Source organism: Littorina saxatilis, linkage group LG5 (genome assembly GCF_037325665.1).
Source record: "Littorina saxatilis isolate snail1 linkage group LG5, US_GU_Lsax_2.0, whole genome shotgun sequence".
NCBI lineage: Eukaryota > Metazoa > Mollusca > Gastropoda > Littorinimorpha > Littorinidae > Littorina > Littorina saxatilis.
Window position 1 is genome coordinate 46,475,448 of NC_090249.1, and position 14,826 is coordinate 46,490,273.

Below are 14,826 nucleotides of genomic sequence, written 5' to 3' on the forward strand. Positions count from 1 at the left end.
ACGTGTACTGAATTACCAGATGGCAGATCATGCGTTCCTCATCCGTACACCAATCAGTAGGAATACGTAACAACAAAGATCAAGTCTGGCTTACATCATATCACCTACATATGCCTACTATCTGTGGTCTATATAATTATCATCACACTGAAAGACAAGATTGTAGTATTACAATCCGCGAAGCTGAATGAATGCATGTACGCACTAGGCACTGACAGAAGATAAGATGCCTGCCTGGAGCTTTTTTTACTTCCGTGTGAACAAACCCGTTCTATTTAGGGCATTCTATTTATAGTACTTTACTGCGTAGTGCAAATGGGAGTCACCGCGCAAAGTAATATGATTCGTGCTTTCCCGATAAACTATTTATAGCTTTTCCATTTATAGCCTTTACACATACCCACACATACACACATAAAACACAGGTTCACGTATATAATAACAAGCACACCTATCATATTACGATTTACCAATAACACTGACCCAGAGTGCTGTCATCTTATAATATAATAGAATTACAGATACAATCTTAATAAAGTCAAAAGTCTTTATATCTATCACAATCAGATAAGTTGTATAATATTGCACTGTATTTACCTTCTCATATCACAGGAGCTAGGGATTCAAAACAGAGTAATCACATTACGAATATCACAGAATCACACACACACAGGCACACACACACACTCGCAGGCACACACACGCAGGCACACACACACACACACACACACACACAAACGGTGTACACCGGCGCCGAATAACAAGAGGCGCTGTATTTCTATTAAAACGATATTCCATCTGCTTATGCCTATCAGTCTGTTACAATCAAAGCTATCCCCATAAACCCGAAATGAATGTGTTTCAACACACGCTAACTGGATTGTCTAATTTACAAGGTGTGATGAACTGTTCTTAGTGTGTCGAGGACAGATCACAACGTGGCTTCTGAAGGGTTTCTTCTTCTCCCTCTTTCTCTTCTGTGTGTGTGTGTGTGTGTGTTAGTGTGTGTGTGTGTGTGTGTGTGTGTGTGTGTGTGTGTGTGTGTGTGTGTGTCTGTGTCTGTGTCTGTGTGTGTGTTTTGTGACCCAACTGTCAGTGTGTGTTTCAATGTGTGTAGTCTGTTATGTAAATGGCTTTCGTGAGGTGTCTGGGATTGTTCTTCCGACGCAATTTCGTTTTCACAATCACAACGGTAGTCCACTCAGTAAAGAACAATTTTTGCATGGTTTATTTAAAAAAAATCAGTTTGAATAATCACCTAAGAAAAGAAAATGTTCAATAGACTTGCATTTCATTCTCGCCTCCACTCTCACAATCAAATTGTACGTGTCAATCACTTCGTCAAACGCAGTATTGGTCGATGAGAGTCGGTGTTTCATCAACTGAGTCACCAATAAACTCACTCAGTCTAGTTTTCCAGCGATCTACATGTGTCGAGCTTCTACCTGTCAAGGGAAATTATAATTTAGACCGCACACCGTTACGTGTATAAAACTTTTTCAGCCTTAACATTAAAGGAAAGGCCCGTAAAAAGTGGACAGGCTCCTAGTATGTACCGTTTCAGTTCTGAGAAAGTAACGATGCAACTGCGCTCAGAATCAATCGTTTCATTTTCCACAGTTACCCTCCTCAGATAACTTGCACACTGTCAAAACATCCGGGGATTAACAAACCACACACCCGTTGGTCATTTAAACTGCTTTACATATCTGACAGTGTACACTCTCAACGTGACGCTTAAAGCGGATTGGTTTGTGTGCACATAAATGGCGGACCAGAGAAACAATTTGCTATAATAACTTATGCAGCAAAGACTGTAGTAATTACATGTTAACGATGCTGGCCCTGTTTTTTTCGTGCAAACTGAAACTAGTTGGAAAAGTTTTTCCAAAATGACGTTTGTCTCGGTGACTTTGGCATCATGATCAGTGGAAAATCAGGTCCCTGCCAGACTAGTTTGACACAAACTCATTTACATGATATACCCACGCGTGAATTGCACGATACTGTTATCTCATGGGTGGTCTCTCTCACGTATGTAGGATACAAATAAAAATAAAAGTGTTATTTTCCGGTCAGGACTGTTTCCCCGCAATACGAGTATTGTTCACTTTATCTTTATCACCTTCAAACGGTATACTTCTGAACGAGAGGACAACGAATTATTCATCTTCGTGATCACCGCCTCCGATTTCCTCAAACATGACGCTGCTTCGTTGAGCTCGTTGATGAGCGTAAAACGAGTTTCCTGGAGGTCTTTCTTGAAGCCAGAACGGATCCAAGCGCCATCTGATTTTCTTTCTTCCATGTCTTCCATAACTCTGCTTGCGCGTTCGTAGTCCGTTTTCATGGTCTTATGCAACTGTTTAGCTTCCTTCCTCAATCGAATGACTTTTCCGACGTCGGGATCAGCATCTGTGGTCTCAGAAATGGCTCTCTGCGTGAGTACCCCTAGGGTTACCTTGATGCTTTGAAGTTCAAGGGACTGTCGTTTTACTGCCAATGCTGAGCTGATAGCGCCGTTGAGTCCCTCAATCAGGTTCAAGAATTTCACTGCAAAGTGTCAAAATGTACTATTAGTACAATGAATAGATTTGCCAGATGTACAAAAGAGTCATAAAAGAAGTAACAACAAGAAAAAAAATAACAAACAAGGAAGTTGTTATAACGTGTTCTCAGTGACGTAAAATGATAGTGGGAGATGGAGATGGAGAGCTGGAGACACACACACACACACACACACACACACACACACACACACACAAAACACACACACACACACACACACACACACATACACACAAACACACTCATACACACTCATACAAACACACACAAACACACACACACACGTACACACACACTCACACACTCACACACACACACACACACACACACACACACACACACACACACACACACACACACTTTGCTTTCTATATTAATGGGCCATTTTGAATTCCATAGTGAGGCTCATTGACAATTGTCTACTATATCAATATCCTCATAAATGTCTAGGTTTCTTCCACGTTTTTGTGAAAAAATACAAGTAAGAGTCGAATATACATTTCTCGGCGATATGAATATGAGTAGGGACCACCCTGTATGAATGTTCGCATGCCTTTACTTTATCTACATATGTTACCATGTGTGTTGGTGAATGTGTTTCTATGCCTGTAACGCCTGTTCTTAATGATAACACACACGTATCTTAAAAGTCATCTCACTTTTGTCTTCTCTGCTGTTAAACCTTGTGTCCTCTCTGCTGTCGCTTTCCATTGCATGTTCTGTGCCATCGGAACTTGGGCTGTTTTGCCTTTCGTCCTCACTTGAGGTGGATGGGGGGTATTCAGACGATGATGATGCAGTAACCTTGGAAACCTAATCAACAGAAACATGACTTTTAACTCTTTACCTCCCGGTGAATGATGCTGTCTCCAATGGAGTTCTCATCAAATGGGAAATAACTCTGTTAATTTCAAACTTGACAACAAAATTGAAGCAAAGTAACCTCAGCCAATTTTCTGAAACTAGTAAACTCTCAGACCTTGCAAGAAGCGAGTAGGAACAGGTATGGGTTATGGGAATGGCCAGTGGAACATACCTTCGATGCTCCAGTAAATTATACGGTCCAATCTGCATTATTTTCAAAGACAAAAGTCAATCGATAAATGCCCGCTTGAGAAAAAAAAAACACAGAAAAAAACCCCATTGTGAAGCATTTAATTTGTGATATTTGTTCAAGTGGAGGGACGCGGCTTGCTCACATGACAAAGCTTAGGCATATCTGCAAAGGTTCCCGTTATTCCAGCGTCGCGGACGACGCTGGTATCTGTGGTTGGGAAGAACGTGCCTGTGGAGAATTAGTCTCCAAGCCAAAGCGCGCTGACTCTCCAAGCCAAAACAATTTCAAAGCTGAAAAAAATGTACAATTTACGCGAAACGATTAAACACAGCTTTCGGGTGTTTTTTTTAATCTAAGATGTACATAAATATACCACTCCGACCATAAGGAAAAGAAAAAAAGACACACAAAAAAAAAGACCGAGAGGAGCCGAGTCAATCCGAGACCAACCGAGAGGACGTGTTTCGCGCCGTTTCGACGTCGTTTGTTCAGATGCGGCCGGTTGGATCAGTTGCGGTCATACAGGGGCGCCTTGCACAAGAAAAGATCTTCAACAATCCCGATCATCATCATGGTACAATAATGTTTTGTGCGCCCCCATGTATGTGTTCTGTGCTAATAATGCACGGTTGTGAAATGTCCGTACACATTTTGTGGCACTATGTAATTGTTAGTGCATCCTCCGGCGGATGCTTCGTGCTAAAAATGCACTTCCATTAAAATATTGTACGCTCATGTCAGTAATATATTTTCAATTGTTTCTCTGTCAATTTCAAGTGTTTGTTTCCAATTACTTCAGTATCTCCCTGTTGCAATTCCAGGTGATTCATTATGCATGTGCCAATTTGAGGTGTTTAATTCTGATTCCTGTATTTACAGTGTAAAATTAAAACTATTGTTTTCAAACATTCCTATGACACCTGGTAATGGTTCTGTGGTTTTGTTTTTAATTTGTATTTTGTTTTTCTGCAATAAATATTTGAAATGGATCTGAGGCCGACTTACTACTTTTAGCACTCTTTTTCACCACATTCCCACGTACAGATATTGCAATATCAACTCTTCCTTTCTACCTGTTTCAAACAAGCTCTATTTTTTAATTAAAAAGTTTTTACTAAATGTCTTAACATAGAGGGGGGAATCGAGACGAGGGTCTTGGTGTATGTGCGTGTGTGTGTGTGTGTGTGTGTGTGTGTGTGTGTGTGTGTGTCTGTCTGTGTGTGTGTGTGTGTAGAACGATTCAGACTAAACTACTGGACCGATCTTTATGAAATTTGACATGAGACTTCCTGGGAATGATATTCCAGGACGGTTTTTTATTTTTTTATTTTTTTTATAAACGTCTTTTATGACGTCATATCCGGCTTTTTTGTACAAGTTGAGGCTGCACTGTCACACCCTCATTTTTCAATCAAATTGATTGAAATTTTGGCCAAGCAATCTTCGACGAAGGCCGGACTTCCGTATTGCATTTCAGTTTGGTGGCTTAAAAATTAATTAATGACTTTGGTCATTAAAAATCTGAAAATTGTAAAAAAATAAATAAATTATAAAACGATCCAAATTTACGTTCATCTTATTCTTCATCCTTTTCTGATTCCAAAAACATATAAATATGTTATATTTGGATTAAAAACAAGCTCTGAAAATTAAAAATATAAAAATTATGATCAAAATTAAATTTCCGAAATCGTTTTAAAAACTATTTCATCTTATTCCTTGTCGGTTCCTGATTCCAAAAACATATAGATATGATATGTTTGGATTAAAAACACGCTCAGAAAGTTAAAACGAAGAGAGGTACAGTAAAGCGTGCTATGAAGCACAGCGCAACCGTTACCGCGCCAAACAGGCTCGTCACTTTCACTGCCTTTTGCACTAGTGGCGGACTACGTTCAGTTTCATTCTGTGAGTTCCACAGCTTGACTAAATGTAGTAATTTCGCCTTACGCGACTTGTTTTTTCTTGTGGCTGTTTGATCAATTCATAGCAAGCATTGACTGAAATAAACAATTTATATATCCAGCACAACATGCAATTCATTGACTTTTGACCCTAACCTTTTAACACTTCCCAAAATAAATCTTTGGTGGACATTGCATCGACGCTGTTCATTTTGAATGAACATTTTTCTTGTCCTATACATGAAAAGCGAGGGAGGTATCTATAAAGTAAAGTCTAAAGAGACTTACTGCGTGTCCCGCAGATCCTCTGGACGAAGGGAGACAATCTGCCTGTGGTGTGCTTCCTGTCTGGTCGTCAGCCAACTTACGCTCTGGTGACTGCACTGAATCCGTTTCACATCTGCGTCGTCGCTTCTTCAAAACAAAACACACAAAAAATGTTAGTTAATTCATTCATGTGCTGAACAGCATTATTTTGTTTTTTAAATTAATTCATTTATGACATCGACAACCCAATATATAAGAAAAGCTGGAGTAAAGGAATAAATAATTCAATGCCAGACGTTTGCATTTTATCCTCGGTATCACTTCAAAAGAAAGAAAAAAGTGCAAGTCGGCTGAGACTACCCGTGTGTGAATTACGCTGTTCCCATGGGCAACAGTTTTCAACCAAAAAAATCGCTTAAAAGTTGGTAGTAGAGTCTGCCATGTGAACAGTACTTAAAAAACCCAAAAGAATCAGAAGGTAACGCACCCCCATTGAACGCTTTTTCTTCAGCTTTTGTGCCTGATGCTCGCAACGGCACGGGAATCCCTTCGCCAGCAAGGAAGAGAAGTCTTCAGGAACGGTGATGTGGATGCTTAGCAACGTCTTTTTTACTATTTTCACGAAGTCCTCTTTTCCCTTGTTTTTGACGCAGAGGCGAAATGCAAAATCCCACTTCATCTCGTCGACGTTACTGTTGTCGGTGATCTTGCTGAAAGAAAAAAGGCCAAGATTTAACTCAAGTGCGATATGAAAGTAAATATAGCAAGAGAAAAAAAGTTATGATCTGGAGTGCAGTCTTAAAAATATTAAAAAAAGACCCAACAACACCCAATTTTAAATCCGTTCTTTGATTTACATTTAATGATAGACAGACCATGTTCGGAAATAAGGGACCAATTAAAATTCGACGAAAAATCACAATAGGCAAAACTTTGCAACTTATACATACGATAAGGAAGTCAAATCAATGATCTATTCAGAACATGCTGTTTTGTTTAGCTAGCTTATGTAGTGTGTGTGTGTGCAATGCTATTCCTACTGATACAGGTGTCGATCGCATGAGCGGTCAAAAACGGGAGTTTTTGCGTCAATTTTGAGGGGTATCATGGCAAATAGCGCTCTGTCTCTCTCTCTTTTCTCTCAAACACACACCATCACACGCACAAACATACACGTGCACATGCACACGCAGAAAGAGAGAAAGAGCGAATGAGACAGAGAGAGAGAGAGAGGTATAACCACAGAGAGAGAAATGAGAGAAACAGAGAGAGAGACAGACAGATATACAGACTGAGAGAGAGAGACAGACAGGCAAACAGAGACAGGCAGAGAGAGCAATAGAGAGAGAGAGAGAGAGAGAGAGAGAGAGAGAGAGAGAGAGAGAGAGAGAGAGAGAGAGAGAGAGAGAGAGAGACACAGACAGAGAGAGAGAGAGAGAAAGAGAGAAAGAGAGAGAGAGAAAGAGAGAGAGAGATCGAGAGAGTGGGGGGACAGAGAGAGAGAGACAGAGACAGAGAGAGAAAGAGAGAGAGGGGGGAGTGAAAAACACGGTAAAAAGGGAGAAATAAAGAGCAACAGTAGCACGAACAGATATTCTTCATGTGTGCATCCATTGGTGGAAGGAAACACGTCAGCGAATCGTCTAAGCGGCAAGCGCCGCATGATGGAATGACGCACGCAGGGAGCGGGACCATGGCATCGGTCATCCCGTTGGAATGACGCGCCCTCCAAGGCATGAGCGTAGTAGGTCTCCAGCGCAGGTACGCAATGATTCTCAAAGAGCGACAGTGGAACGCGGTGCAGATAGTTGTAAAAACCCCTGGCCCTGTCCCATCGTGTGGGCTGAGACTTGATCCCTTCTTCATCACCACTGCCCATGACGTCATTGGCCCTGAGCTCATCCATCAGAATGGAGTCTCTCGGCTCGGCCAGCTCCAGAAGCCTCATGTGAATGGCTCGGAGATACTGCTCTTGGTTGGTGTACACGACTGGAGCAAAAACAAGATCAAGTCATACTCATGGACAACTCATGCATGTTCACTAACAACATGCACTTCACAACATAAAACTGAAACACCGAGACACACGGCAACCATTCCATAGAACATGATGATTTATTTTGAAAAATATTTTCTTTGCGGAGAAACTTTGTTTTAATTTGTTTTGAAGTCAATGTAATGCTTCAATAGAAAAATATTTTTGGCTTTTCAATTTAACGGAAAGCAATTTTGTATGAAAGTAAATTGCCGATAAATAAAAGCTGTTCTTACACAAACTTATGAATAGTTGCACGGTATGCCATACTCATCAGGGAGATTTTGTGCATATTTGCACACAATATATTTTATTTACTCCTCATAGTTTTGTTTGGGCCAGGGTATATCTTTGCACATTTTATCGGGTACTCGCTTTTTTCCTCCATCGACCCCGGCTTTCATCCTACAGGTGCGTCCCTGGGACAAGTGCCCATCCCCCCGCCCCCCCCCCCCCTTACTCACAAGTGTTGTCGGGAGGGTCGTTGCTCAAGTGGCAGATATTACCCAATATTCACAGACTGTGTGATGATATCTTCTGACCGGGAGGTCGAGATTTTGATATCACTGTCGAAACAGACCAATAGCAGAAGATATCATCACACAGTCAGTCAATGTTAGATATATTGCTAATTCTCTGGACATTTTGTATTAACTGTAAAGAAATTACAAAAGTATTTGTCTCAGTTTTGGCTGTTCCATATCCCTCCCTCTGATTATTATTCCTTTTTGTTTACTCTTTTCTTGTACTTTTCAGTTTTTTTAAAATGTCTTTTCTTTCAAAAAGTCTCTAGTCACTTGCTCAACTAAATTCTGGGATAATTACATTTTCATATATATTTGTTTGTTTTTAAATTTAGGTGTTTTTGTTTTTGAAGTGGGGAAGCAATAAAGAGGTCGTCGATATCAAAACTGATATCGACGGAAATGTCGTCGATATCACTTTTGCACTGAGCTCAGTTTTGCCCAATTGACCAATGGAAATCCACGAAACATATGAAATAGCAATATAACCTTTTATGCGCCTTCAGTCGCCTTGTGGTGAGATATGTGCGCGTTATAAATTCTCGTATTTTTATTATTATTATTATGATTATTTCATTATGATTGATCTAAATCCGTGCGAAATAATGCATTGCGCTTTCCGCTTTTCAGTGGATTGAGCAGGTCATTTTACGAGCTTGCATGAGCAAAATCCCATTGTTGAAAATATTTATAGCTTACGTCCATGCAGGTATGGCAAGAGGTTCACTGGGACATATCTGGCCTGTCTATAATTGAGCCAGAAGTCGACTTCGCGAAGTCTTTCAACCGAAAACTCACTGATAGAGCTTCGTGCGGGCAGCTTCGCAAAGTATACTTCGCGTAGTCGACATCGCCAAGTTAAGGACAGGCTTAAGGAACCGGCCGACAAGAGAAGTCATTTAAGACAGGTGCTCGTTGTAGAAAGAACAACTAAAAAAGAGAAAATTCTCTTCGAAGGATCCTTTTGGTTGTCGTTGTTGGCAGGTGGTCGTCATGGGCAGGTGGTCGTTATCGAGAGGTGGACGTAAGGACAGTTCAGGTTCGACTGAACTGGCTAATTCAAGTGTTTAAAACAAAATATAAAATTTAATAAAAGAAAATTAAAAATCACCTCCTGTGTCACATCCTGCTCCTTCATGCTGCTTTGCTTCTGATTCCCGATCGTCCATGCTTCAGCCTGCAAGATGCAAATTAAGCTGCGGATACAACTGATGTACACACATTTTGCTAATTGTGGTTCATAGTGACCAGTGATGATACTACACTGCGAAAATTGAATAACCGACATCAGTATGGTTCTAAACTAATGGAAGAACGCACCGATGACATCAAAGCAATATTATGCAGATTGCTAGCATGTATGGTAAGTGCATGTTAATCTAGGTTCATTTATTTTTGTTGACAAAAGTCTCACCAGTTCTGCGTAGTTTTGCAACGGTGTCCGTGGCATGATGCATGCGTGCCATGTATGTATATCAGTGTGTGTGTGCGTGTGTGCAGTGTGAGTGTGTGTGTGTGTGTGTGTGTGTGAGTATGCGTGTGCGTATGTGTGAGTGTGAGTGTGTCTGTGCGTGTGAGTGTGTGTGTGTGTTTACTGATGCCGCTGTGTGTGTGTGTGTGTGTGTGTGTGTGTGTGTGTGTGTGTGTGTGTTTATGCGTGTCCCAGTGTGTGAGAGTGTGTATGTGTGAGGCGGAGGTGTACCTATTTTAAACATATTCTACCAGCAGGTGAGGGAGAGGGGAGAAAGGTACACTGGCACACTCACGGAGACACATATAGGCTACGCGAACAGGGCACAAAATATCACATCGGGTTTTTCCACAATTACTATCCATGCAAGTATGCTTGATCTACATGTGCGGAAATCCCCGTGAACATAGTTTCTGTATATTTATCTATTTAATTGGTTTGGATCATCGTATTAAGGCTTGAAGAATAAATTTTTTCATCGTCCAATTTGCCTGTCAATCAAACATAACAAATGCTTAATTATTTCAAAGACTGTAAATGATGTTCGGCCAAAACTGAGCCGCGGGACTGTTGTCTTTTCAGTCTGCGTTTGACAGTGCGCTCCTCTTACCTTCGTCAACCATGGGCCGCTTGAACGCCTGGTAGCAAAATACAAGGCACACTTCTGTAAACGTGATTCCAAATGCCGATCACACTTTTCATCACTGGTATTTACATACGCGTGACATGATAAGGCACTTCAAGATTTTATTTGAAGAAAGACATTTGCTAGCAGCACCGATAACGGTGCAGTAAAATGGCGCTTGCTGTCTACGTCACAAGTTCATCAGACAGTTTCTGGAAAAACATAGGCCTACTCCTCAAAATAATGTGCTTTGCATTTTAAAATTCATGAATGTGCATTGAACCCTTTGTAAATTGTATTATTTTCTTTCGATGTTTATTATTATTTGATTTTTACTGAATTGTGTACAGAATATTTTAGTTATGTATCATGTTTTTGTGAGGCGCTTAGACTTGAACTGTCCCAGAAACTTGGAAGCCACAGTAACTTAGCCTGCCCCAGACTACCTACTACACAATCGAACATCCCCACTGACCTGCGCCCAGTCACACTTGGCCCCCGCTATCAGTTCACACGTACTCGGGAATTACGGAATTAGTTTTCAGCCGCTGGTTAACGATTGGTTTACTGAATAATTATGATGCTTCAGCATCATAACTCACTGACTCCTAAATCACACCATACAAAGAACCGTAATTAACTTACAACACATCACCTACTCATCAAGGTACACAATAAGAATTCAAAGCAATGAGAAAAAAACATTATGAAATCACAGATATATAGAATATTCTATTTCGCTGTGTATGAAACACACGCCTGGTCACACTCAGTGAAACATTACTAACTGACAAGTCGCGTAAGGCGAAATTACTACATTTAGTCAAGCTGTGGAACTCACAGAATGAAACTGAACGCTCTGCATTTGTTCACAATGACCGTAGTCCGCGGCCGCTCGTGCAAAAGGCAGTGAAATTAACGAGCCTGTTTAGTGCGGAAGTGGTTGCGCTGTAGCCTACGTGCTGCATAGCACGTTTTTCTGTACGCTTCGTTTTAACTTTCTGAGCGTGGTTTTAATCCAAACATATCATATCTATATTTTTTTGGAATCAGGAACCGACAAGAAATAAGATGAAATTGTTTTTAAATCGATTTCGGAAATTTAATTTTAATCATAATTTTTATATTTTAAATTTTCAGAGCTTGTTTTTAATCCAAATATAACATATTTATATGTTTTTGGAATCAGAAAATAATGAAGAATAAGATAAACGGAATTTTGGATAATTTTATAAAAAAATAATTTTAATTACAATTTTCAGATTTTTAATTACCAAAGTCATCAATTAATGTTTAAGCCTCCAAGCTGAAATGCAATACCAAAGTCCGGCCTTCGTCCAAGATTGCTTGGCCAAAATGTCAATCAATTTGATTGAAAAATGAGGGTGTGACAGTGCCGCCTCAATTTTTACAAAATGCCGGATATGACGTCATCAAAGACATTTATCGAAAAAAAGAAAAAAAGTCTGAGGATATCATACCCAGGAACACTCATGTAAAATTTCATAAAGATCGGTCCAGTATTTACTCTGTATCGCTCTACACACACACACACGCACACACACGGACAGACAGACAGACAGACAGACAGACAGACAGACACACACACACATACACCACGACCCTCGTCTCGATTCCCCCTCTATGTTAAAACATTTAGTCAAAAAACTTGACTAAATGTAAAAAAAACACCTCACCTAACCAACTTTCATTCAGTTAAACGCGTCTATATCAAAAGTATTAAACACACACACATGCACCGTGACACACACACACTCTCTCCGAGTCTTTCAAAGCTGTTCAGTTTTAAATGCTAGGGTTGACTCAATGGTAGCGAATGTAGATCAATTCAATAGTCTCGTCTGTTTTTGAATTCCGCTGGGCAAAGCAGGCCTTTTTAAGTTTCAATCCCGCGCTGAGGCCGGCCTTGAATACTTAACAATAGTTGAATTTATGACCCAAATCTCCGCGGCGGCGGTCTCGTAAAACAGAGTCAAATGTAATAACGTAAACTACCTTACATTCTCATTCATTTCACTGAAGAAGGGCGTGGCCCGAAAGTCTTTGGAACTTGGTGTTTACTGTGTTTTTTTCTAATTAAACGTAAACTACCTTGTAAGCGCCCAGTATTGAGCAAACGCCCACCCCTTAGCTTACTTTTGGTCAGAAACAGTCAGTGTAGGATAATTATAGTACTTTGTAGACGCCAACCCCCAACATTTGTTCCAAAGGTGTCAAAACATAGTTTCTAGTTGATGCTAATCCTCTTCACAAAATACAGAAATATAACTATATTCAAATGAATAATGACAAGATGCGGCAATGCAGTCATACCTTTGAGTTAATATTTTTGCCCTGCAGTCTCTGGAAAGCCATGCCAAAAGTGGACGATTAGAGAGACTCATCTAAGGTTTAAGAGGTCGACATTGGGGGATTATAAAAGATCGAGTGAACGGACTCCTTTTTACATTTAGTCAAGTTTTGACTAAATGTTTTAATATTGAGGGGGGAATCGAGACGAGGGTATGTGTATGTGTGTCTGTGTGTGTGTGTGTGTAGAGCGATTCAGAGTAAACTACTGGACCGATCTTTATGAAATTTGACATGAGAGTTCCTGGGTATGAAATCCCCATACGTTTTTTTTCATTTTTTTGATAAATGTCTTTGATGACGTCATATCCGGCTTTTCGTGAAAGTTGAGGCGGCACTGTCACGCCCTCATTTTTCAACCAAATTGGTTGAAATTTTGGTCAAGTAATCTTCGACGAAGCCCGGGATTCGGTATTGCATTTCAGCTTGGTGGCTTAAAAATTAATTAATGACTTTGGTCATTAAAAATCTGAAAATTGTAAAAAAAAAAAAAATTTTATAAAACGATCCAAATTTACGTTTATCTTATTCTCCATCATTTGCTGATTCCAAAAACATATAAATATGTTATATTCGGATTAAAAACAAGCTCTGAAAATTAAATATATAAAAATTATTATCAAATTTAAATTGTCCAAATCAATTTAAAAACACTTTCATCTTATTCCTTGTCGGTTCCTGATTCCAAAAACATATAGATATGATATGTTTGGATTAAAAACACGCTCAGAAAGTTAAAACGAAGAGAGGTACAGAAGAGCGTGCTATCCTTCTCAGCGCAACTACTCCCCCGCTCTTCTTGTCAATTTCACTGCCTTTGCCGTGAGCGGTGGACTGACGCATCTTGAACACAAGGCCAGTACTGTAACTGCCCTTGATACGGATCGATCCAAGGGGGGACAATCTCAGTCATCTCAAAGAGGGAAATCCAAACGCTATCAGCTTTGTTCGATTTTATGGGCTTGGACGATAGAGAAAAATAAGAAAAGCTAACAGTGGGGTAAACCTGGACGAAATTGCTATCAAGAACGCAGAATTGATTTTTTCTGAGTTTTTTGTTGCCGTAAGCGCCATGTTTATCGGAGCAGGAAACTCTTCCAGAGTGAGGCCCTTTTGTTGCATGTCAACATCAGATGTGCGAGACGCGAAATTGTGCCGCAAATTCAGTTTTAGCTCGACACGGGAGTGCACAATGGTAAGTCGTTGCTATTTTTCACTTTATTTGACATGTCTTGTGAGCAAAATGTGTTGGTTACAGCTGTGCATGCTGTCAGTGTTCATTATTTGATTTCAATTACCCAGCACCGTCAGTTTTCCTTTGTCTTTGAGGCCGGTTGGAGAAGATCGATCGAACTTGTTTTAAGCTTTTCACTTTGCAGTATTGTTAGTCCCATCTAAAACTTTTAGAAGGTTGTGTTGAGGTTTGCACTCCTGCTTCGGCTACCAGTAAGTTCGTCACACGGTAGATTCGTCACCGGTCCCGGTAACTTCGCCACAGTAGTCCGAGCGCGGCTCTCTCTCTCTCTCTCTCTCTCTCTCTCTCTCCCACCTCCTTCCACCCCTCCCTCTGCTCACATTGAGTTTCTCTGCCTCCTTGACAGTGAGGTTGAAGTGTGTGAGTGTGTGTGTGTGTGTGTGTGCGACGGTGTGTGTGAGTGTTTGTGCGTGTGTACGTGTGTGTGTGTGTGTGTTTTAGTGAGTGTGTGTGTATGTGCGATGGTGTGTGAGTGTTTGTCAGTGCGCCGTGTGTACGTGCGTGTGTGTGTCGTGTGTGTGCGTGCGTGCGTGTCCGAGTCATGGATGTGGGTGTGTACGTCTCTCTCTCTCTCTCTCTCTCTCTCTCTCTCTCTCTCTCTCTCTCTCTCTCTCTCTCTCACTACAGGCTGTTGAGAACTGCTCAATGAGTAGATCTCGGGTTTTAAAATAACAACGCTCGGACTGTGTCGTCTGAAAACTGCTCAGTTGAGAACTGCACAATGAGTAGATCTCGGGTTTTCAAATAACC

General features: G+C 40.6%; 1 protein-coding gene and 1 long non-coding RNA gene across 5 annotated transcripts in view; one reads left to right on the forward strand and one right to left on the reverse strand.

Annotated features, from left to right (window-relative positions):
- Nucleotides 1–1,210: 1,210 nt before the first annotated feature.
- Nucleotides 1,211–11,377, reverse strand: LOC138967271 (uncharacterized). 4 transcript variants are annotated; one of them, XM_070339801.1, is made up of 7 exons: nt 11,293–11,377; nt 9,467–9,532; nt 7,386–7,785; nt 6,284–6,506; nt 5,818–5,943; nt 3,228–3,381; nt 1,211–2,553 (listed from the first exon to the last, which is right to left on the reverse strand). In XM_070339801.1, the coding sequence occupies exons 2-7, from the start codon at nt 9,522–9,524 to the stop codon at nt 2,108–2,110; spliced, it is 1,407 nt and encodes a 468-aa protein (XP_070195902.1). In that variant the 5' UTR covers nt 9,525–9,532; nt 11,293–11,377; the 3' UTR covers nt 1,211–2,107. The 4 variants fall into 4 exon arrangements, with proteins under 4 accessions (XP_070195902.1, XP_070195903.1, XP_070195904.1 ...); XM_070339802.1 differs by lacking the exon at nt 11,293–11,377 and adding an exon at nt 10,927–10,949; XM_070339803.1 differs by lacking the exon at nt 11,293–11,377 and adding an exon at nt 10,437–10,647 and having other exon boundaries at nt 5,818–5,940.
- Nucleotides 10,410–14,826, forward strand: part of LOC138967290 (uncharacterized) — a 44,516-nt gene continuing 40,099 nt past the window's right edge. The window contains exon 1 of the long non-coding RNA XR_011455903.1: nt 10,410–10,533. This is a non-coding gene — a long non-coding RNA (uncharacterized lncRNA). The remainder of the gene's footprint in view (nt 10,534–14,826) is intronic.

Excerpts from the sequence above, each read along its gene's own strand:
- LOC138967271 (XM_070339801.1), bottom strand. The coding sequence starts at position 9,524 with ATGGACGATCGGGAATCAGAAGCAAAGCAGCATGAAGGAGCAGGATGT. Across the intron at positions 5,944-6,283 it reads AGAAAAAGCGTTCAATGGGG|AAGCGACGACGCAGATGTGA; the intron begins GTGCGTTACCTT and ends TTTGTTTTGAAG. Across the intron at positions 2,554-3,227 it reads TAACAGCAGAGAAGACAAAA|TGAAATTCTTGAACCTGATT; the intron begins GTGAGATGACTT and ends GACACTTTGCAG.